Below are 23,698 nucleotides of genomic sequence, written 5' to 3' on the forward strand. Positions count from 1 at the left end.
GGGAGACAAAAGTTCCACACAGCAGGTCTAACGTGCGGTCATTCAAAAGCAGTGAAACAAACTGTCTGTATGTATAAACTGTTCCTTTAATAAACACAGTGTGATGATAACATAATCTAATCCAGCTTCTTGTTACACATCACGGGGTTCAACATGGATAACTCTGTTTTATTCCAAAGTTTTGTATTCTGTTGTTTGTCTCTGCTCTTCTCACCAAGCTGATGTGGGTGGGGCTCCGTCAGGAAAAGTGGAGGTTGATTGCTAAATTGCTTTGCTTGCTTTGTTTTCATGACTGAATCAACAAAAAACACAGTGTCATGCTGGCGGACCCTGCCACCTCTCTAGTGTCTAACATTGTTCTGTGGACCTTATTTTACTGAGACCAGCTTGTTAGTTCAATCATAGGAAAAATAGATATTTGTATGAATTTCTTCTTCAAAACAACGTAGTGCCCCTTTATGAGTAAATATTTCATGTTATAGACAAATACTAAAAGACAAGTTGTCAGGGGCTTTAACTGATGACATGGCAGCAGCATGTTTATGATGTAACACCTCACATATTGTGAGCTGCTTTATCAGTACACCAGCAGCTAAAAACACCTGCTAACACAGTGAAGCCCGTTAGTTAAAGTAATTACATGATGCTATAAAGATGGTCCTACATTATCCATGAATGCACTGCATTTTTCATTACATTTCTGGCTCTGACACTTTCTCATATTTTCTTTTTTTACGAGTTATTACATTTTTCACGCCAGAGGTTACATTTTCATTTTCTACAAGCCATTTTCCAGAGTGAATTAGTAATGCAATTAATATTTATTAACAGAGTTAATTCAACAGAGAGAAAAAAATGGCAGAGATACAATAAAATGTCAATAAAAACGCAAAACGTAAAGATTATTCAAGCAGCTACACACAGAATGTGGCATAGTGCATTCATCCCTGAGCTGTAAATGACAGATCCAACATCAATTCATAACATCAGCTGTACACTATTTACACATTATTATTACACAGCACTCATTTATTTCTAATGTTTACGTCATTCACACATCAGGTATTTCATAGAAAACTGATGATTTAAGACGGTAAGATCAGTGAAATTATCAGTTTATGTATCACAGTGATTCCTTTTTACTATTCTATCAAATCACTACGCCAGAGACGATTATGAAAAAGCCTACAGAAACACATGAGTGGATGTTGGTTTAGGAAAATCAGAATAATATTAACTGAAGTCCTTGTGCGAAATCAGGAATTCTACAATATTCATCACAAGTTTTGTCCTCTTTCTCCAACTTTGCAGAAAGACACCATGGCAAACAGACTACTGTGACAGGGATAACAACACTCGACAAATCAACCTGCCACTCATGGCTGAGTTGGTCTAGACTAGTCAAGAATGAACTGTCGAGCTCGATGAAAGCATCCTTTCCAGGGTTGCGATGACATCATCGATTAAAGCGCGGGGCCGATCGGTCGTCGGTGTGCGTCGGCTTCAGCTTAACTGTGGCAAACGGGTTGGTGCCCCTTCAAAATAAAAGAAGAACAGATGTTGGATGAAGAGAGAAAGACAGCAACAGAGGGGTGAAAACTACCATCAGAAAATGCCGCGGCCTAAATAACATCGTCGAGCCCGACGATAAGGGTTATTACACTAGAAACGAGCGCTGCGTTTCAAACTGCACCAGCGTCATCTAGCAAACCACTCACCTGAAGTGAGAGCGAGAGTGATAGTCATGGGTCTTGTATGGCCGTTACTGAAATGGTTTCAGTCCTAAACTGCACTTCAAACTCTAATGGGGGGAAAGCGATTCCGTGCCATTTAGATCGCGGCCCTCATCGCCTGTTGTTCTCTGATTTAATGGCTTCATGATATACTTCAAAAAATGTCATTAGCTTCTGTGAAGGAGAACATGAGTGGCCTCCGTTCGAGCGTTCCACGACCTGTCTGCGCTTCCGAGAGCAAGTTAATCTTACCTCGGGAAGAGTTCTGGTCTCGATCCATGTGCATTTGACATCTGTAGAGGGGGGAAAACAAGGAGAAAGGTGAGTGAAGGCTGATCCAGACCACAAAATGTAGACACGTGCTCTGATGGAGGCTCAGCGGGCTCTGGCCCTCGACCCCTTTTTGCTTTCAGTTGGTCCTCCCACAAGCTGCTCATTGATGTGTTGTTTCAAGCTGACACACACACACACACACACACACACACACACACACACACACACACACACACACACACACAGACACACACAAACTGTTAAATCGCACCTTTTCAAATGTCAAAACCTCTGCATGCAGAAACAGAAATGCTACTGAAACGACCAAAGAAGACAGTGTTTTCTCTCCACAGCACCCTGAAGGACCTATTTAGTCACAAGGACTTCAAATAGCTCTTCACTTGAACAGCATGCAAAAATAAGGAGCACACACACACATGCACACAACCTCCTCGTTCATACACTGTCAGCAGCTGGAGCTCCCTCCCTGCATCCACCAGAAAGACGGCTGCGGTGCCATTGAGAACAGCACCCTGCCACAGTGCCCCTGCTGGACAGACCGGGGGAAGACCATGAGGGAGTTACATCGTTCTTTCTCCATCTCAAGTGGGAAAAAAATACAAACGTGTTCAGACGTGACAGCCATTTATACACACATATGTGTGTTAGCAGTCTCCCCTACTTTCTCTGAGTTTGTCGGTTCAGCCATCAGACAACAATCACAAACAGTCTCTGTCTCTGCTGTGCTCGATGTAATGTGTTTCAATAAGTAAATATAGACATAAATCAGGGGATTAAAATATGCCAACAACTCCATAAAAAGCTGGCAGTAAACCAAAGGGTAGGGTAGCTCAAATTGACTCGACTCAATTCATTTTATATAGACTCAGGATGTTTGACAGGCAGGTGTGAAAAAAATGGTCTGAGTGGGCACCAGGGTACAAAAGGGCACTGAAAAGGCAAATCGCACCACCGGCTGAAAAAAATTGACTTAAGCTTGTTTTCCCATAATAATACAGTTTTCAAGTTGTAACTGATGAATTTATCCATAGGTAACAACTAATTTACTAAAGCTCTATGGCTCAGTAAAAGGGTGGGTGGGTGGTCAGGTGGTAAAAACTGAAGCCACTTATTTCAAGTACAGGGCTACAGAAGAACAAATTGTAGATGTGGTGGAATAAAACCCTTTATAAATGACTTATAAACAAAGAAGAAAAGGGTGGGATGTCCAACCCAAAAGTTGTCTATCATCCTAAATATGTGTATCCAAAATTCTAAACAAAATGATTTACTACCCATTAATAAGAAAACAACAACAACAAAAAGTCCAACTTATACTGACTTTAGAAAGACATAGAAAGAGGTCCCCCAAAAAACAAAGTTCCTGGAAACCTGCTTTTCAGTGTCTATTTGTGATCATGTTTAAAAGGACATTATAGATTATTGATTGATATGAGCCACACTGACTGATCAATCAGTCACACAGAGCGACTTACGTACCTTACTTTCTGAAAAGGACTCAGCCCTTCTGTCAGGAGCCGGCTCACTTGAATATGTAGCCAGAGGCGGAGGGGGAGGGGGCGGGGCTACGCTCTGGTTCCTGCTTCGTGGTTGGTCCCACAGGTCGCTCATGCTGCTGGTGCTGCTGCTGCTTCGGAAGCTGGTGAAGCAACAACACAATTCAACAGTTTTATGTAAATAATGCGGAATAAAGTTGACTTCTTTTATAGTGAAATTGTCAGACCTATACATATATTTTGCTTTTGAAAGTATATGAGATTTTAGGTTAAATACATATGGTCAGATGATCAACGCTGAGATTCACATTTTGGGCATTTAGCTGTGCCGTGCGCTCACAGTGACCGACATTTTAGTGTTAAACCTCCTACTGGTTCTCCTCACAGCTATGGGTCACCCATTTTTCTTAAATAGTTCATGTTATTATTCCAGGCCTGAGTTTCATGCTGACCCTCTTTTAAAAAATGTTGGACCCATAAAACAAAAAAGGACAGCCTGGGGCAACGGTGAACTGTATTGTGTATCATGGATGAAAGGCAAAGATTATGCAGAGGGTTTATAGCCTCTCCGTCTATTCTTAACGACCACCGTGACAAATTAATTAGAGGCCGAACACAAAACCTGTGGAACCACCGGAGTCAGACCTGACTCTGTCACTGCCTTCAGACAGGTCCAGGTTAGCGGCTTCTCGTCATTTACAGTCTTTATGCTAAAATAATCTAAGACAACATATTTGGCTATTGGCTGTGGTGCCATATTTATGGTGAATCTAATTAGTGACTGTATTGTTGCATTCTTGGGTCAGGAAAGTTTTACCCTTGTATGTGTGGCATAGTAGGAGTCAGTAAGATAAGACAACACATTTCTTTATCAACCTTTTTCTTTACTTAGCATGACCAAATGTTTTTTATTGGATGCTTACTGCGAGCTGGTTGTCATCGGAGGATCGTCCACTGCTTCCACATAGGTGGATGGAAACCATCCCTGGCTGAAAACAAAGAATCAGACAGTGAACATGACAGTTGGTGGAGTTTGGTGTTAATGTCATGAGTAATGTTAAGAGTCACATATTTAAAAGAATTACAAAAGACAAATGCAATTTCAATACTGCTGAAATCGCAACTGGATGGATTGACATTGCATTTTGCACCGACATTCATGGACGCCACGGGGATGAACCTCAACCGACTTTGGTGGTCCTCTAACTTTACTTCTAGCGCCATCACCAGGTCAGAATTTGAATGTCTCCAGTATTTCAATTCAGGAACAATTAACTGACTAACCAAAACCAAGGGTTATGAGGTCTATTCTGGACTGGAACTCATCCTTCATCCCAGTTTCATGGAAACAACAAGCCAAACATACCTCCTTGGCAGAGGTAATAATGACATTCCCATCAGCCTCAGCTGTACTTTGTAGTTAGCCCTAATTAGTCAATATTAACACTGTAACATATGGTGAGTATAGAACACATGCTGACTGCCAGCATGTGAGCTTTGTTGCCACTACGCGCATGATAGCACTGATTTTCTATGAACTAATGTGCTTATCCTGAGGCTTGAGTATAGACTCTTTTACCTTGTTGTTCTTGTTTCAGTTTTATTCTGCTTTTCTGTTTATTTATTTCCTTTTACGATACTATATCTGTTTTTTTCTCTCAGTTTATTTGCTGATGATACTGATTGTTTCTTATATCCTTTTATATTTGATTAATTCCTTACAAACGTTTGCGTCTCTAATTTAAAATGCGTCTTTTTCTCACCAGCTTGATTTTCCCCGAGGAAAAGGGACCTGGAGCATTAAATGTGAAAATGTTTGTAAACCACCTGAATATATCGACCTCCTGAATGGTATCAGTGTGCAACAGAGAGTGCACTATATATACTGTATTTCGCTTGAGCAACAGACATATTTATGGTGGATGCACCACAGTCACACAGGCTTAGGTGTTAGCTTACCGCGAACTGCTCTCAGCGCGCCCATACAGCCAGCCGTTCTTTGGCTGTTGGACCTTCACGGTGATCATCTCTCCCTTGGAGAAGGGCAGCAGGGTGGGGTTGGAGGCGCCGGGCTGGTGGGCCACCTTCGCCCTATAGGATCTCGCTCCACCGCCGCCTCCCTGTGACTCTCCGGTGGAGCGAAAAATGCTTTCCTGGGGAGACGGAGCTGGAGAGATGATGAATTGAACTGTTTGTTGCCGCACATGTTGGCTGATGAAACCTCTTAAATGGCAAAGATAGATCTCTGGCGAAATCATTCATTAAAAAATATAAAAGGGTATGATTTATTTCTTTACTCATTACGCCCCTGGTAATCATACCTCAGAGACTTGGCAGACTACTTAGTATCTCACTCTCTGTATAATTATTCTTGCTCGGATGGCAGGGGCTGCAATACACTGAATTACACAAAAAAATGGGGCTGTTGTTATTTACTGAGCTTGGTAAGATCATTGAAGTGCGGCAGACAACGAGCATGGTGCATGCAATGTTTCAGAGCGAAAGTGGAACATTGGTGGAACTTCCAGTCAGTATTCTAGAGCCTGTTTATGGTACCGGATCTATTTTAACTCTAGATAAGCAGGGCAAATAATTACACAGACTTTCTGCAGAGGCAAGTACAAATGAGGAAGTATGAAAGTGCAGATGTGAAAATTTATGAGCAGGGAGAGAAACACAGATAAAAGGCTTAAAGAGTGATAAAGCGGGTGGTGAAGGCAAAATGAACTCTGATATGCATTATGGGCTGTGAACGTTACAGACATGCTTTGACTCTAAACATGACATGGAATATGTGGCACCGATATCTTTTTATGATATAGTTGTTGACATGTTTGATTTATCGACTGTGTTATGTTTCCTGGTGTCAGTAAAGTGATATCTCTTCTCAAAATAAATACAGAGCTTTGGAATGGCTCGCAGTAACCACTCACCCCTTGATGGTATTTTGCCGAGGAGCGGCTCTTCTCTGTTCCTTCTGTACTCGTCCTCCTTCATCCCCATCTGTACAACCAGGAATATACAGCACAGCTCATGCACAAGTGTAGACAAGTTGACTGTCAGTCTGTGCTGTAGCATTCATGTATCTTGAAACAGGATCATGCACACCAACAGCAGATCCAAGAGTGAACAGCTAATGTCAAAGACAACATTGCATCCAGCCTTGGCCCTCACCAGTATCCATTCAGAACCAGCAGAACCACAGACGACGCCGTATCTACTGTCCTCCACTCAGTCTTCACACACCTTGAGATTAACAGCTTCATCTGAATGCTGTTTGTTGACTTCAGCTCAGCGTTTAATACAATCCCTCCCATGAAGCTGACTGGAAAACTTCCAGCTGGGCTTGAGCCCAACCCTCTATAGCTGGATATTAGACATCCTCGCAAACAGACCCCAGAGTGTTCAGCCAGGCAGTCGCAACTCTACTTTAGTGCTCAGCACCGGAGCTCCCCGGGGATGTGTGCTCAGCCCCCTCCAGTTCACACTGTACATCCATGACTGCGCCCTGTGAGACTGTATTGACACTATTGTTAAGTATGCCGTCAACTCCACGATCATATGTCACATAACACACAACCAAGAATGTTCATACCAGGAGGAAATCTATGCAAAACAGTCTTGCATAGTGGTTCACAGGAACAATTGACTGCTCAACATTGGCAAAAAAAAGCTGATGGAGCTGTTTTTACAAAAAAAAAAGGAGCTGTTGACACCCTGGTCTATATATATCAGTGGAGCTACGATAGAGCAGGTGAAATGTTTTCAAGCTCCTGGGAATCAACATAAACTGTTTGACCGAGGCAGTTCAAGTGCTGGTTTGGAACCAGTGCCTACTCTGGAACCAGTTCTTTGCATTTCTACAGCCAAAGAAGCGAATCTAGTCGAGGAAAACAGGTTCCTGAATAGCACCAACACTTTGCTGGTTGGTGGCTTGAGGCAGGGTTATTTTAAAACCAGAGCTAGTGTAGCATGTTTTTACTTATCTATTGGGGAATAAACAAAAGATTGGAGGGTAGAAGCCACTGGGGTCAGTGGACCAGTCGTGTGTGAAGGCCCACATGTTAGCAGCACATGTAAAGAGTTGATGTAGTTAGCAATGCCAGGAAAATGGAGACGAATTCAGTAACTAAATGATGTGAATCTACAGTCTCTCTCATGGAGAAGCAAACCAGTTCTTAAAAGGTTCAACTCCGAACCAGAACTGTCAGTTTGTTCACTTTGGTCAATAGACTATACAGGAGGCCATCCCTCATCAACACCCTGATGAAAAAAAGGCGCAGAAAAGGCTCTACTTCCTATGGAAACTTAAGAAGGCTAATTTTATTCTAGATGTATTACAGAGGAGACACAGTTAGCATGCTGACTGGAAACATCACAAACTGGCATGGTTGGTGAGCGGCCCCGGACAGGAGGGATCAACAGTGGGTGAGTAAAACCACCCAGAACATCCCTGGTACCATCTACAGAGCAACAGTCACATCGGTGAGGTGAGATATCTACACAGAGCCCAAAGGATATTAAAAGACAACACCCACCACGGCCACAGTCCCTTCACCTTGCTGCCATCTGACAAAAGATACAGAAGTGTCCTCTGCCATACCACCAGGCTACAGGGCAACTTCTTCTCTTCTTTTATCTGTTCTTTCTGTTATGTAGCATGGAAGGACTAAATTCAGTTCAATTTTTACAACCCTGGCATCGCAAAATGACAAATAAATGGACCTTTACCTTGAGTAATGCACTGTATGCGATGAGTGACTGCGGAAAGGCAACTCAAATATCTGTCTGAAGTGGCTCAGGGGCTTCGCTGTGTTATAAGCGAGAATAAATCCCACGCCGAACCAAAACAAACACAGGATCCACGTTAACCCTCCGCTGGTTATTACAGGAGGATGCGGGATCTGCGGGGTTCACTGGCATGTCACCCTGTGATGAGGAACAGACTGAGACCGACTGGGCTTAGCTCAGGGCCGTCTTTGTTGTTTACTCGCATCTTAATTGCTGCCTTCATGCGAAAAGACCATATGGTGTCAGTTTGTGAATTATCCATGGCGTTAATCCTGCTGTTCTAAGATGTGGAGACATCTGGGTTTATTCAGATGATGTATACGTTTCATATTTTGATTAAAGCCGGTGGTTGAACAGGAGAGATTTATTGCCTTATCGCAAACACGTATTCATTTCTTTCATGCCAGAAAATAATTTTATCCCGGGCTGCAACTATTGTTGATTCTCTTTATGGATTGTTCTGCCAAAAAGCAGTGAAAAACATCTCAATTTTCCTGAGCCCAAAGTGATGTGTACAGATGTTTTCTTCAGTCCAACCAGCAGTCAAAACACAAAGACTCTTCATTTACTATCAGAAATAACTAAGACAGTAAGCAAATCCTTACAGTTAAGGGGCGCAAAGATGCAAATGTCTGAAATTTTTGCTTGAAAAATCAAAGTAGTTGACGGTTCTTTATATTTCGATCGACTAATCAATTACTCAGATAATTGTGCAGCTTTCATGTAATCTCATGTCAGCTACAGGTTTAATCCTCTGCAGGCTGCTTCCCTCTAACAGCATTACGTCTCGTGTCAGTGGTGTGATTCATTTTGATGGTTTCAAATTGAATCCAACCAGCAGAGGGCACCCTGGTAACAAAAATATAACTGCCATAATTCACAGGTTTCTGCCTGTGCATGATCCCTTACAGCCAGTTCAATCACGTTATGTTTTCTTATCCAATATTTGTCGAACTCAGACACCACATTTGAAAAAGTTCTGACTCGCTCAAACCCTGTTATCCGTCTCACAAGATATTTCCCCAAACAGATCTTACAGAGCTTCCCTCAGTCCGTGCCCCCTGAAACAGGATTATATCTCACACCAGCAGCATATTCTCTGGGTTTTGAAGAGGTCTAATTCAATCCAGCTCCTGCGCTGTTTGAATAATTCAACACACACATTCAACGGACTCTAACGGACTAACCCTGCCCTGAACTCACAGAGTTTTCCACTGACGGGGGTCGTCCGGCCTTGACTCCTCTGGTGGCGTTCACCTCTACCGACCAGGCGTTGGCTCTCTGCTGGAGGGAGCCTCCCAGCTGATGAACAGACACACACGCGCACACACACATTAAGGGTCAGCAGAATTAGGGGCTTATGTCACACAGCTGCTTATATTAATACTCATTTGGCAAACATACTGTGTGTTCAGTTGAGCTATACAGAAGAGACGTAAACGGTGATCTGCATGTGTTGAACAGCAGCCTGCCTCCTTTATGGTTAAATGTGAGTGTAGTTTCTGTTATCATGGGGAAAACATCAGCAGCACACTGTTTCTATTAGACTTCCATCTCAAAAAAAAAAACATTTTGACTTAGTATGTCACAACTGACTGAGTGAGACAAACCCTTAGTCAAATTTTTGAGTTTCAATCTTCAAACTTTGGTTTTACTCACTATAATTTAAACTTACTATCTTATAATTTAGATTTCTTTTTCATTTCAATTTGAACTTTATCTCATAATTTTTGACTTGTTATCTTACTTTAAATTTTAATAATCTTGTCTTTTTTATTTACTAACTCTAGCTTTCCAAAAATGTCCACAATTTTTAACTTCAGGCCCATCTATGATCCAAGCAGGATCGAAATGTTGTCTTTTTTAATCTGTTAAGCATGAGCTGAGATCCCAACTTGGTAACATAAGTGGAATATATAGTTTGGTACCTGAGACATTTTAAATGCCACAGATGATACCAAAATGCTCTTTACTAATACCCTCTGTAATTTTGCTCTGATTCACTTTATTGGCATAAAACTTACCAGAGGTAATGTTCAGATGTTTTGCTTCAGTTCACTTAAGATCTGGAATATATATATATATATATATATTTAATATTTATGCTGTGTGCCAACTTCATTTACTCAGTGACTTATGTACTTAAACTTACACATCTGAACACATTTTTCAAGCTCTCCCTTTACTATGACACCCTTGATTAGACCTTGTAGCTGAAGCGCTGGACTCTGTTAAACATGGGAGTGTCATTTTCGAGCAGAGATCCAAAATAGAGTCCTAACAGGTTAACAAGTCTTGTATTTACTTTGTTCTATGGACTAGATTTATTAAAGATCGAGTTAAGTATTTAAAGGGAAAACTTTTTTTTTTAGGGGCAAATATCTTTGTCGGAGGGCTCCAGTGAGTTGAACAAACATAATGTTCGATCTGTCCTTAACTACACCTACGGCCTCAAAGGGCTTTGCGACGGCCTCGTTATGAGAACAGTAAAATGTGACGGTACAGCGCTGTAATAAAAGGTGAGCACAAAGTCCAGAGTTCAAACGGGCGGCTTGTTAATGAGACATCAGCTCTGCAGGAGAACCTGAGCTGCTGATCTGTGTGGCTGATCTGTGTTTGACCCTCATTACAAAGGAGGGAGAACTCATCCACAGGGGCTGATGAAGTCTTATAATCACCACAGATCGTTGTGAACTGGCTGTTAGAGGGCCGTCCTGCTGTTGTGAGTGCGGTAAGAGTTCTAACACGTACCCGACCAATTTGGCGCCTGTAGTCAATAAGCCATTTACAAATGCTGTCTGAGGTGAGCCGCGTACCTTGTCCATGAGGCTGGCGATGGATTGTATCAGGCTGCAGTGTTTCTCAGCCAGGAAGCGATGTCGTCTCTCCTCCTCCTTCAGGGCCTCGTCGTGGCTCCTCCTGAGGAACTGCACATACTCGCTGCAATCCTGAGGATGCACACATTCAAACAGCCCACGTTTACATATTTGACAAGGACGCCCTCGCGCACGTGGCGCTGAATTTTTCCGTCGGGCAGCAGAAACTCAAACCTGGTTGGCTCCCCTCCTCAGCTGCCTGTCCAGAGCTGCCGCCTGGTTGTGGACCTCCATCTCGTAGTGCCTCCTGCTGCCCTGTATGACGCACAATTCATGTCACGTCTCTTCTGTTCTTTCTAATGGCTTCTCCAGTTTTAATGACAGATTATTACTTCTTTATCTTCTGGGAGGTAAGTGGGCTATTTATCAAGATATTAATTTATCAGATAACTCACTACATAACTATTCTCACGATGCCCCGCAGTTATTAATTTTCCTCCCCTGAACATAATTACGAGATAACAGCTTGTCATTCTGCAAGGGCCCTCTCTTGACCTCGTCGTGACCCTGCTTTTGGGGCTCACTCACCGATATGTAGTCTTTGTCCAGTCTGATGTTATTGTCCATCTCCTGAAGAACCTCCGCGCTGAACCAGCGGCACTGGAGAGAGACGCACAACATCATGTTAAACACACGACAGCAGACTTGTACGCAAAAGCCGTCTTAAGGGGAGTGACGATATCACTTACGAGTCCCTCCAGCTCCAAGGTGAGTCTTCTCTGGCTCTCAGAGATCTGAATCAGGACATCTCCTGAGCAAGAAGAAAGCACGTTTCACGTTTTATTGTAATCACTTAATGTATTACCCGAAAAATAATAAAATGACATCATGCAACATTATATAACCTTCTCTTTTTGTTTACTGCCATGTACTCATTAACTAATGATCTTAACAGGAATGGACACCTGTGAGTTCATCCCTTAGGCACACACTCCCACTTACAGGATACACTTTCCATCTCACACACAGACACACACGAGCGAGCACACATAAGACCATATTGACGAGATGGCCATTTTCCTCTGAAGTCTGAAGTGAGAAGTGAAGATGCTGGGATAATATTTTGCTGCCGTTTTCAACGTTGTAAGTTGTATAAACTCAGGAAATCTACCAAATTGTTCTCGGTTCACCACTGCCCGGCTGATCAGCAGCAAAAGATACAATTGATAGTTAAAATCTGGAAGCGATGTCAGGCCATATTTCAAGGTAAGAAAAGATATTTGATATCCCATTAGCTAATGTTAGCATTGAACCACTTCCTAGCTAACGTTGCTGTTTGATTACATCCAGTGTGCATCACCTCCACGTGTCCAAGATGTGTGTTGCTCCCAGTCCTACTGCATTGTGTGACACTGTCCAACAGTAATTTTTCAAAAAAGTATTTCTGATTCTGATCACTTCCATTCATCTAATTTCATTATCAGGCCACTGTGCAAATCCATCTTTACAATACCTTTGAAATGGTGATGTTAATGACATTGAGAATGATAATGACGTGTATGGAAGCTCATTGTTTTCTTTGATAGGTTCATTAAATTATTGGCCAAATGGGATTTTAGGCCAACTGCCGTCTTCTGCCTTTAATAAAACTGCATTTAGCTCCATCCAAAGCCTTTCAAACACATGCACTGTGATTTCATAAAAGCACAAAGCCATTCCCACCGCAGTTTAGCCATCAGGATTTACCACGCCATGACATAATATGCCGAAAACATTGCACTTGTTTAGTTTGACTTGACACTGTGCTTGAAAATGCGTGCTGGGATTCATTTCCTCACAGCGTGAGTACACTAATGATCCAGTTTGGACAATGTCCTCAGCTCCAGCGACTAAACCGAACACGACTCCCTTTCAGAGTGGCTGGGTTAAGTGAGCGGAGCGTGGCCTGCTGCCTGTCATCGTTTATTATTCATGATGTCTGCTCGCATCTGATGCCCAACTCTGGCAACACTCTTTGCTTGAGCTCATACAAAAACAGACTCAAACGAACACTGTGCCGCAATCTAACTTTGAAGCTGCCTCTTGACACGAGCAGAAATCTAATAAGACATTTTTTGCTTCATTCTGGAGCCCAATACAAATGTTATCTCAGTCTGAGCTACAGGTAAAAGTCTTGTGTTACACTGTAAAAATACATTGATTCAATAACGTATCACAGTAGGTCTTACACACCTGCACATCTAAGAGTACACCTCTGATGTACACCTACATGTCACACATGTATCTGTGAAAGGAGTAATAAAGTGCAGCTTGGGGGTAAACTTTGGTCCTTGCCACACAGAGGAACACTGATTAATTAGCAAAATAAATAGCCATTAACAGATCAAAGACAAAACACTGCCTGAATTGTCGATATGGAAATAACCTCATCGTGTTTCCACTTAGTAATCACGAGATTGCACAAGCCAGCTGACTGTGCATGTGTTCGTACGTACCCAGGGAGCGCGAAGATATGGTGTGGAAAGCCTTCTCTCCGATCCTTGAAAGCGCGCTGAAGTAGGCCTCGCTCGTTACAGCGAGCGCTGGAAAACACACACAAACACAATATTCATTTGAAATGCAAATTGATTTGGCACAATTAATTGCCCTGGCATACAACTGCAGACGCAGGTAAACAGAGTGATTAGCTACAACAACGGAAATGGAGCGGAAATGATTCAATGATTCAAATTACAATACACGCAAATGTCTCTCTGCAATCATTTGGAAATATGTGTACTTGGACAACAGCTGCATAAAATCACAGCGCAATCAAATTCTTCATGATAAGCAATCACCATAGAGTCTCTCTTCGCTCTCAGTGATAACATTGCATTTTGATTGCCTGCTGCTGATATTGTTTTTTGTTCTTAGACTGTCAACGGCAAAATGCAGTACTGTAGTTCAGCCAAAAGATGATCAGCTTCCAGCACAGCACAGGAGTTCCACAGAGCCCCTTCAGCATCATAGAAATGTATAATTAACAAAGTAGCATGTTGAATTTACAGTCATAACAAAACACAGCTAAAATCCAAGCAGTAAAAGCTGAACCCTTCCATAAAAGAATGGCACAACTCAGGAAGGCCAACTCCTCAGGCCAAGACTCTGCTGTCCACTTACATCTGAAGGAGAAAATCATTCCTTTGAGGACAGCAATGTCAACATCTTGGCCAGAGAAGACAGGTGGTTTGAAAGAGGTGTAAAAGAATCCATCTGTCAAACCGGAATGAGCCTTTCTGAATAGAGGAGGTAGCCTACGACATTAGTTGTCACCCAGCTTGGGGGGCAGCTGTAGCTCAGGAGGTAGAGAGGGTTGTCTGGTAATAGGAAGGCTTAGCTGCATGTTGAAGTGTCCTTGAGCAAGACGCTGAACCCCGCAGTGCTCCTGATGAGCAGCTGATGTGTGTGCCCCTGGTGTGTGAATGGTTGATGCGGCAAGTGTTGTTAAAGTGCTTTGAGAAGTCTGTAGACTGGAAAAGTGCTTTAGAAATGCAAGTACATTTACCATTCACCTCCAAGTTCCCTACTGAGTTCAGTCATCGACCCATAATTGGCCCTGATGATGATGAAAGTCAGAGCTCACTTGTGTCCTTGACGACTCTGTAAGGACACTCCCACACAGAGTTTAAACACCTTCAGCTCCCCTCTGGTTAGTTAGAACTGTAGAAGCCTGTTAAAGAGGTGGAACATCTTCAAGAAACTGAAACACATCCAGTTGCCTATGATACAGCACCAAGGATTACCATCACCTGGATGAGAACCGTCATCAACATATGATCCCAGTAGTTAGAGAGCCATGGTCAGTCCTGGCTCAAGCTAAATTGCCTTTTTGCCTGCAGCTGTTCCCTGCACTTGAAATGTATACATTTTGATGAACTAATTTACACCGTATTGATGCAGTTTGCTGACAAACATGAATGAGGCAGCAGATAAATCCAGTCACAGAGAACTAAAAAACAGCTGAACTAGTCCTGCTAAAAAGCTAACCAGCCGAGTAACTAGCTCTCTGGAGCTTTTGTCGCTCAGCACATTGATGGTGTCTGTGTTGTTAGGTTTCCTTTAAATGACACATTTAAATGTGTTAAATTGTAAAAGAACTCACACTCCCCAAGGCTGTAAGACGACAGATTTCAATAAAAAACACATATGTGATAGCTCTTTAAAAACAATGAATAGGGAGAGTATGGACAGCATCCACATCTTATTCATTTACATGGACTCTAAATAGACTCTTAAGCCACACCAGTTCTTGGTCTTGACCTCATTAGTGAAGTTGTGGCACCACAGAGAGCACAAGGGAGGAATCATCATAATCTGTATTGTATTGTCTGCGGGGCTTTTGGTGCAGTGGTGCGACTGTGAATCAGTTGTTGATGACGTCGCCTAAGTGCTCTTGCATATATTAAACAAGCACCTACAGTGTAATGTAATATAAAAAAGGCTCACCGTGTAAAACTGCTCCTGTAGCTGAATTTCATTTGCATCTCAGCACTTTAAAGGCCGTTCACAGTGAACGCATGGCGCGGGGGATTAGAGGTGATTACGAGGAGGGTGATTAAGACATCATATGTAGATGTGGTGACTGCATGTTCAGATTCAAATTAAAAGTTTAATCCATGCTCCGAAATGACCTCTTCTCACAGACATACATAAAAAAAAATAAATAAAAAATTTGGCCCAGACTGCACTCAACATCATAAAACCCTGCCTAGGTCTTTGGAAATCAAATATCTTTCTGGGCCGTTGTTTGTCTGTTCTCAATGTACTTATTACCTCTGCAGGCTTTGTTTACAGGCCCATTATCAGGGCTATAACTGCACCAGGAAGGTATTCCCAAAGCGTATGGACTTTGGAATTAGGTGTAGTGAAATAGACAGCTCCCTTATCCTGTGTGCTGCCATTATAGTTTGTTTAGTTTATAGCACTTATGAGGGTTGGTGTGTGAATTTCAGAGGAGAGAAATTCTCATTAGCTGATTGTCTTTCTTTCTTTCTTTCTTTCTTTCTTTCTTTCTTTCTTTCTTTCTTTCTGTCTTACCTTTGAAAGCCTGCATATAGCTGTTACCCAGTGAAACCAGTTTCTGTAGACTTGGGTTGAAGTCATCCGTCAAGTTCTGTTTGGGAAACACACACAGACACACATATCTGAAAGTCAGACAAACTTTTACACCCACCTTAAGGAGAATCAATAAAACGTCTTTAATTCAATCTGTATTTATGAGCACAAACTCTCCCTCCAAACGCCGGCGCACAGACAGCCTCAGACTCAAATCTCTGGTGTTACAAAAGGAAACACTCCTTGAATTCGAAAAACTGACTGTGTGAATTCGCATCATGTCTGCTTGACAGAAATGGTACGTAAGTCGGTCGTCCAATTTGAGCCACTGGCCCACACACAAACAGTACCTGTTACCTACCGAGTAAATCCCCAAGGTGGAGCGATGCAGCTGATCGCTACTCATCCCAGACATGTTGATATCCATAATGGCGCAACTGTCACTGAAACCTTGACAGGGTCTGCAGCTTCTATATCATCCGGCGAATGTGCCAAAGCCTCCGTGAGAAAGGAGAGTTAATCGTATTGAAGCTGACGTGTAGTTGAGAGGGAGCAGCGGCTCAGTGTGCCGGTAATCGACACCGCTGTGGCCTGAGAGAGACCGGAGTAAATAATTAAACATGGCTCAACCATAAAACACACTGACAGATGCTATAAACCTTGACTGTCTGGGCGTGTGCGTGTTCGTGTGCGTCACATTGTATGTTTTATTCAAGACGACAACAGAGATCTCTTTTAACTCCGTAATATGAATATAATGTAATATTTATAGAGTATACATGTTTAGAAATAGGTCAGGAACACATAACTTGGTGATCTAGTTTTGGTAACACTTTAGATTAAGGCCCTTTTAACACTAAAAGCATCATAACCACGTTTATTTTTCTTGTATAAGAAACTTGCCAACAGTTTATAACCTGCTTAAGAACTTTAATAAAAGCCCCTTGGGTTTAATTTATAACAGCATTACAAATGCATTCTTTGAGTTTAACCAAAACTCTCAATACAAACTTTTTTTTTAAGGCTTTGAAGGTGTTGATAACATTCAGACACCACATGTGACAATCCATCTCAATCTTTACATTGCATTGCCATTAAAAGGCCGCTGTTGCATCCAATCATCTCCCCCCTCTAGTGGTTGCTAGTTAGAGCGCTAGCTAATGTTGCCATCACAAGAACTAGCTAAGTTAGCTCACTGCTAATGCCATCGAACGTGAATATTGCTAATGCTAGCTAGCTAACTTTAGAACAGCACATCATGCTGGGTGCATCCTGCAGCAGATCAGCAGTTTTGTTGACAGTTTATTACTTATATTTGTCACTTTATTAAGATTAAAACATACTTTATTATGTATTCATGAGCAGTTAGCTGAACTTCTAACAGTTAACTATGCTTTTTTTCTATCGCTAAGATTTGAAGATTTTTTTTTATAGAGGACATGCTGCTCTGTTATAACTACACAAGTACTACAAACTCATAGGATATTTCTTAATGCTATATTGGATTAAAAACAGTTTTCAAACAGGAGAACAGGGAATAAATGTTGGAGACCATTTTCAGGTTCTGATGCACCTTACAGCATTAAAAGCAACAGGATGATTTAAGTTTATGGTTCTGTTGTATCAAGGAAGATGTCTCTCGGTGCAAAGGTGTGACTTATAGATTAGATGTAATAAATCGTTGCTAGACTTTGGCTCAGAGGGATTAACCACTATGTATCAGGCTTCGAAAGCAAATACTGTGCTGTATCGTAGGCAGCTGGACAAGGGCCCCCTCCTTTCTTGAAGACGTTTCACCTTCATCCAAGAGGCCTCTTCTGTTCTAGCTAACTGGAGGGGAGTTTGCTGGCTTTTATCAACCACCTACAATGCAATACTGAGTTCCCTCCCCAGACAGCTTAACAACCATTCACACCTGGGCTCACCTAGCCCTAGCAACACACATGAAAGCCAGTTGGGTCAACAACCCACAAGTGGCCCTCACGACTGAGACTCAGAGCTGACATGCGTCCTTGATGACTCTTTAAGGACACTCCCACACAGAGGTTAAAAGCCTGCAACTCCCCTCCAGTTAGTTAGAACTGAAGAGACCTCTTGGATGAGAGTTGAAACATCTTTAGGAAACTGAAACAAGTCCAGCTGCCTGCTATATAGCACCTTGAACTACCTGGATGACTCAGAACCCTCATACAACAATAGTGTACGTAGAAGCACTTCCTTGTTGGTTTGGGGTTTTTCATGGAATTTTATGACATATAGAATATCACCAGTCTTATCATTTCATATCAGTTCTGCACCCAAAGGTGGGTCATAGGGAAATCGAGCATCCGTCCGAATGATTCTGTTTCATGTTTTAATAAGTAGGTTTGTTGTCATCCCTTAAATCCCTCAACATAATCTGCACAGGGCGTCAATTCTGAGGAAAGCAAAAGTGAAAAGCTTTGGTCTTCTAAGCACATGGAAGTGAAAAGCAACTGAAACCAGTGTGCTATCAGTGTTGAAAACAAAGAATGTTGTCTCTTTGTGAACGGTGTCCTTGAATTAGCTTTTTTCTCTCTCTGCTGTGTCCGTCCTCTTTCTGGATCTAAGACGAGGTTATTTGCAGGTGCTTCACATCTTTGTAGGAACGTATTCTTCATATATCTGAACAATCCACATAATACTGTCATATCGTAATTCTACAATTGATACTTCCGTCTACTCTGGTCCATATTACTTTTATTACATTTCTTTCCATCCTGTGAGAGAGATCAATCCTGTGTTGCTCCCTCAGGGATTTCTTTCCCTTTTTTACCCCTGTTAAAGTGAAACTCTCGCCAAAAGCACCTTAGGCTTTATTTGCGATTGAATATGAGTCAAACCTTCATGTAAAAGCATAATTACGAGGAAAGAGGCACTTTTAAGATTTACTGTACTTTCATTTTCGGGCAAGCTAATTTTCAATGGAGTGCATGGGGCACTCTTACGCTAGCATCAAAATGTATTATTCTATTTTTAGAATACTAAGAAGGCTCAACACAATATGAATCTTTGCTCGTAGTATCACCAGGGTCTCTACACAGTGAGAACATTGTTTGTGTATGCAGAGCTTACTAAAAAGAAAGTTTTTGAACAACTCACCATAGGAGCTGGATCTCCGGCGCGCCGCCGTCATGGCAGACAAAAAGTGTCGATTCCCGAATGCGACCGAACAGGCAGGAGAGTAATGGTGGACCACTCCTCAAGCCTTCCTGTTAGGTCGCATTGGAGAAAGTAGAAATTTACACTGCTAGCCTAGGAGCTTCAGCGGGGATGTGCTGGGGCTAGCTGGTTATCATGCTGACTATGCTTTGCAACATTATATGTACATTTCATAATGATAAAACTTATTTTCCTCCACATTCTGTTGGTGATTTTAATGAAGTTGTAAATGTTTTTAACCAAAAGTCCTAAATATTGCACTCAAGCAAAGAAGTTCTTTACGAGTTTGATTGTAAAATTGTAAGATTGTAAAATCCTTTCAGGCAAATGTCTGAGTTTGGACTATAAACTGACTTGCCTAAATATGAAAATGTCATAAAGTGAGCATAAAATCGGATTTACTCAACCCTCAATCCTTTAATGCTGTAATATCACTAATATTCTGTGGTTTTGATTGGTTAATGCAGAATTAAGTGGTCATATGTGCTAAAAATCCCTTAATCCTGATACTTTAATCACCTTAGATGTTAAAATCCTACTTTGACAGACTGTGCAAGGCAAAAAAGAAGCATGAAATACCAAAAGAAGCTTTGACGTGTTATATATCAACACCTGAGATGAGTGAAGGAAAGGTTATTGATTTATTTTCTTTGCTTCAGCCATCACATTTTGGCACCAGGCCCGGAGCCCGACCCCCTGTTGCCCAGCTGAAATGCACACCGCTGTGAGCTGCACTCAGCTCACACCTGACGGAATTACTATCAGACTGTACGTTTTTCTCTGCTCTGACACGTCCGAGTCAGTGAACTCACCGTGAACTCCCAGAGGAGTGGAGTACGCTCCATGTGGACGGTGATTTATTCCCAGTGTGAGTGCGTGTGCGATCCTGTGGTGATGGTAATGATTGTATTTCAGTCTATTCAATGCATGTATGCGAGGCAGGGAGTAACAAAAGTGTGAAACCTCTGAAACAATACATTAATTGCTTGTTGATGAATAGAGAGAGAGAGAGAGAGAGAGAGAGAGAGAGAGAGAGAGAGAGAGAGAGAGAGAGAGAGAAAGCCTTGTACACTAGATGGCACCATTAACCAACTGGAGACATGACTGGAATTTTAAACAGCTTCATAACACAGACCTATCTAAACATCCCCGCTGCATTCCCAGCCCTTCATACACAAGGAGCCGTCATTTGTATGTTAAGTGTAACATGTTTAGCATTATTGATCATAAGATATTAAATATCTCAGGACTTCTTAGGGCAGGGGCAAAACATTATAAAGATCACCGGCTGCTTGTGGTGGGACATTAGCACACAGAATGTCTTGGTATATTTTCACCCTAGAGGACATTTTATCATGTTTCAGCCACCTTAGGGCATCCAAGAGTCCAGTGGCGGCAAGCAAGCAATGACTACAGCCGTCGAGATACCACAAATCACGACCCTGTTACTCAAGATCATCCCCAGACCTCATCGAGAGCAGTTTCATGTAGGAGACTATTTTGAAACTGGAACTGTTTTTAATAGACGAGACACTCGTGGTCATGAAGTTAGATTAAGCAGCGAGCCTCTCAACCGTGAGTGGATGCACACTTCCCCCTGCCTGCTGATGTGGCTGACAGGTGCAGCTCAGAGAAAAGCAAATAGTTCCAACATGAAAGTGCTCACAACACAGTCTGTGGATTATATTGAGTAACTGGGTCATGACTTCTGGTAAGAGACGGTGCTGTTGAGTTTTTCTTCTGGCGCTTTGAGCTCCACAATGCAATCTAGCTCCATTATATTCAAGAGAAGGCAGACGTCTCTACGGCTGATGTCTCCAAATCTGAGCAACTCGCACCAAAACAATCCAGATGATGAACTGCAAAAACAGGAGAGCTATTTCTGGTTTTTGGGGTGAACTGTCCCTTTAACTATTTTGTATACTGTTTATCGTACGCTGTTAAGTGATCACATGTGTTGTATATAAACACTTTATCTGTTAAGTAAAAGGAATATTTACTTATCACATACAATCATACAATATACAGCCAACATACAGAACCCAGGGACCATCTCCAGATCTGGTTCTCTGGTCAAGGACACTGACCTCATACACTGCATATACTGTATATATATGACACCCACGCAAACACGGGGGGAGAACATGCAAGTGTCACACAAAAAGGCCCTCCCCCACAGCTATCAGATAAATAAATAGGGCTACTGCGAAGGATTAAAAAGGAATGCAGCAGAAAAACAAACCTGAAAACACTTTCAAGTGAAGTACAAGTACTTCAAAATTATACTTGTGGTTTAGTAATCTTGGGTGTGGGAGTGGGATGGGGAAGGGCTCATCTTCGGAAGTGAGCATGCTGACTAGCTAGCCGTAGCCCATCCTGGTTCAAAGCTCCCCAGTCCGAACCTTTAGATACATTGAGCTTACCAGCTATGGGCTGCTACAGTTAGAATACTCTGGTATACTGGTGATATGCTGCCCTTTATATGCTTCGAGTATGAATTTGACAGGTGGCAAATTCTTACATATTGCTCCTTTAGTTAGTGTAAATGGCACATTGTGACGTGCAGCCCTTTAATGAAAAACGACAGTAACGAACAGAACAATTATCCTAAAAAGCTTCAAATGAGGCATAATCACACATTTGTTTTCACTCAGCTTTGTCTAAAAGGATTATTTTCACTGCTGCAGTTTGTTTCACAGCTCGGTAAAGGAGGTAACATCATCCGACAAAGAACAGCACGTTTGTTGGTTGGAAAAGCAACATTTTTAGACTTTCGAGTAACCGAGCAGCTCTCACCAAATCCCCCCAGCACAGACTTTGGTTAAATCCTGTGGAAAAAAATCACCTTAACGAACATGAAACATTCCCAACAAAAGAAATCCCCAAAGCTCAGAACACAACAGTAAGGTCAAGGGTGACTCTGGTGATAAATTGAATTCAGACTCGAAGGCCACGGAGGCTTTTCGGCAGCACATTTCGATCATTAACCAAACGGCGGTACCCAGAATGCTTTGCCCAGGCTGTCCTCCTTTTAATGCACCTGCACCAATTTTATCATCAGCTCTCTCACTTGACCGTGCTGCTGGGTTGAACAGTTTAGCTCCAATCAGCCAAAAGAAAATAGAACTTAAACTTGAATCCCCAAAAGCATTCATGTACAGAGGCGGTGTTTACACTTTCATCATCCGAAAGTACTAAAATAAAAAAAAAAAAAAAACATTTTAAAGCTGCGAGCATCTCCAGTAAACATTAGGTAGCGATAAGAACCCGCGCCGCCGCTGCAAAGCTCTTCACAGCCGAGAAATTACACTGGTGACTTCAAGTGTACCGGCTGAATACAAATGTGTGCAGCTCAGACGTTTCCCCCCCCTCTTTTGTTTCTGTATTTACTTTTCCCAGCCACCTCTCCGGGAAGTGCTTACCAATCTACTTTATCATTCCAGTGGTCCGCTGAAGACAGAGAGCCGTTTCGTGCTGCAGACATGTCAGATGTCTCGCGCTGTTTCCCCCCTCAGCTGTCTCATATTAGAGCTCTCAGCCGCCGCCACTTTGAGAAGCCTTAGCTCAAATCCCCCCTTAATACTGGTGTGAGGATGCACATCACACACTAATTTTATTCACACAGCAGCGGAGAGTTTCTCACACCTGTCTTTGTCTCCGGGTTGTTTTGATCCCTCTCATGCAAACTTTTTTTTTTTTTTTTCGGAAGAGAAAAATCTTTATTAAATGTTTTTAAATGCCTAAATAAAACTAAATAATTGTTGATGAAGGTTCTCAGTCATCCAGGTCATGGTAACTCAAGGTGCTGTATCATAGGCAACTGGATGTGTTTCAGTTTCTCGAAGACATTCCAACTCCTTAAGAGGCTTCTTAAGTTCTAACTAACTGGAGGGGAAGTCGTAGGCTTTTAAACTCTGTGTGGGAGTGTCCTTACAGAGTCCTTAAGGACACGTGTCAGATCTGAGTTTCAGAGATGTAGGGTTACTTGTGGGTCGTTGGTCAAACCGGCCTTCATGTGTGTTGCTAGGGCTACGTGAGCCCAGCTGTGAATCTGTCTGGGGTGGGAGCTCAGCACTGCACTGTGGGTGGGTGATGAGCAATGTCGTAGGCCACCTCCTCTGTTCAAAGACGATTGTTTCAGACCAATAAAATGTTTTTGGTTCAAAGGCAGATGTTGAAGTGGCACTATGTAAATTTGAGAAGGAATACAGACTCGGAATTTTTATCAACCATAACTGAACTGAACAAACAGGCTGTTCTCGGAGTAAAATAAGGTCCACGAGACACCATTTGA

At 42.2% G+C, this 23,698-nt stretch overlaps 1 protein-coding gene across 1 annotated transcript; it reads right to left on the reverse strand.

The window, feature by feature from the left end:
- Positions 1-802: 802 nt before the first annotated feature.
- baiap2l2a (BAR/IMD domain containing adaptor protein 2 like 2a) lies at positions 803-16,820 on the reverse strand. The gene is made up of 14 exons (XM_037089471.1): positions 16,586-16,820; positions 16,207-16,282; positions 13,626-13,712; positions 11,880-11,941; positions 11,719-11,790; positions 11,365-11,445; positions 11,131-11,262; positions 9,518-9,616; positions 6,457-6,526; positions 5,483-5,690; positions 4,447-4,512; positions 3,507-3,666; positions 1,986-2,026; positions 803-1,535 (listed from the first exon to the last, which is right to left on the reverse strand). The coding sequence occupies exons 1-14, from the start codon at positions 16,649-16,651 to the stop codon at positions 1,457-1,459; spliced, it is 1,299 nt and encodes a 432-aa protein (XP_036945366.1). The 5' UTR covers positions 16,652-16,820; the 3' UTR covers positions 803-1,456.
- Positions 16,821-23,698: the final 6,878 nt, after the last annotated feature.

This window comes from Acanthopagrus latus, chromosome 23 (genome assembly GCF_904848185.1).
Source record: "Acanthopagrus latus isolate v.2019 chromosome 23, fAcaLat1.1, whole genome shotgun sequence".
In the NCBI taxonomy this organism is placed as follows: Eukaryota; Metazoa; Chordata; class Actinopteri; order Spariformes; family Sparidae; genus Acanthopagrus; species Acanthopagrus latus.

What these genes read in the sequence shown, in the direction of transcription:
- baiap2l2a (XM_037089471.1), bottom strand. Translation starts at nt 16,651, where the DNA reads ATGGATATCAACATGTCTGGGATGAGTAGCGATCAGCTGCATCGCTCC. An exon ending in TGAGGAGGGGAGCCAACCAG is followed by an intron (nt 11,263 to 11,364) that starts GTTTGAGTTTCT and finishes GTGCATCCTCAG; the next exon opens with GATTGCAGCGAGTATGTGCA. An exon ending in CGCGCTGAGAGCAGTTCGCG is followed by an intron (nt 4,513 to 5,482) that starts GTAAGCTAACAC and finishes CTTTGTTTTCAG; the next exon opens with CCAGGGATGGTTTCCATCCA.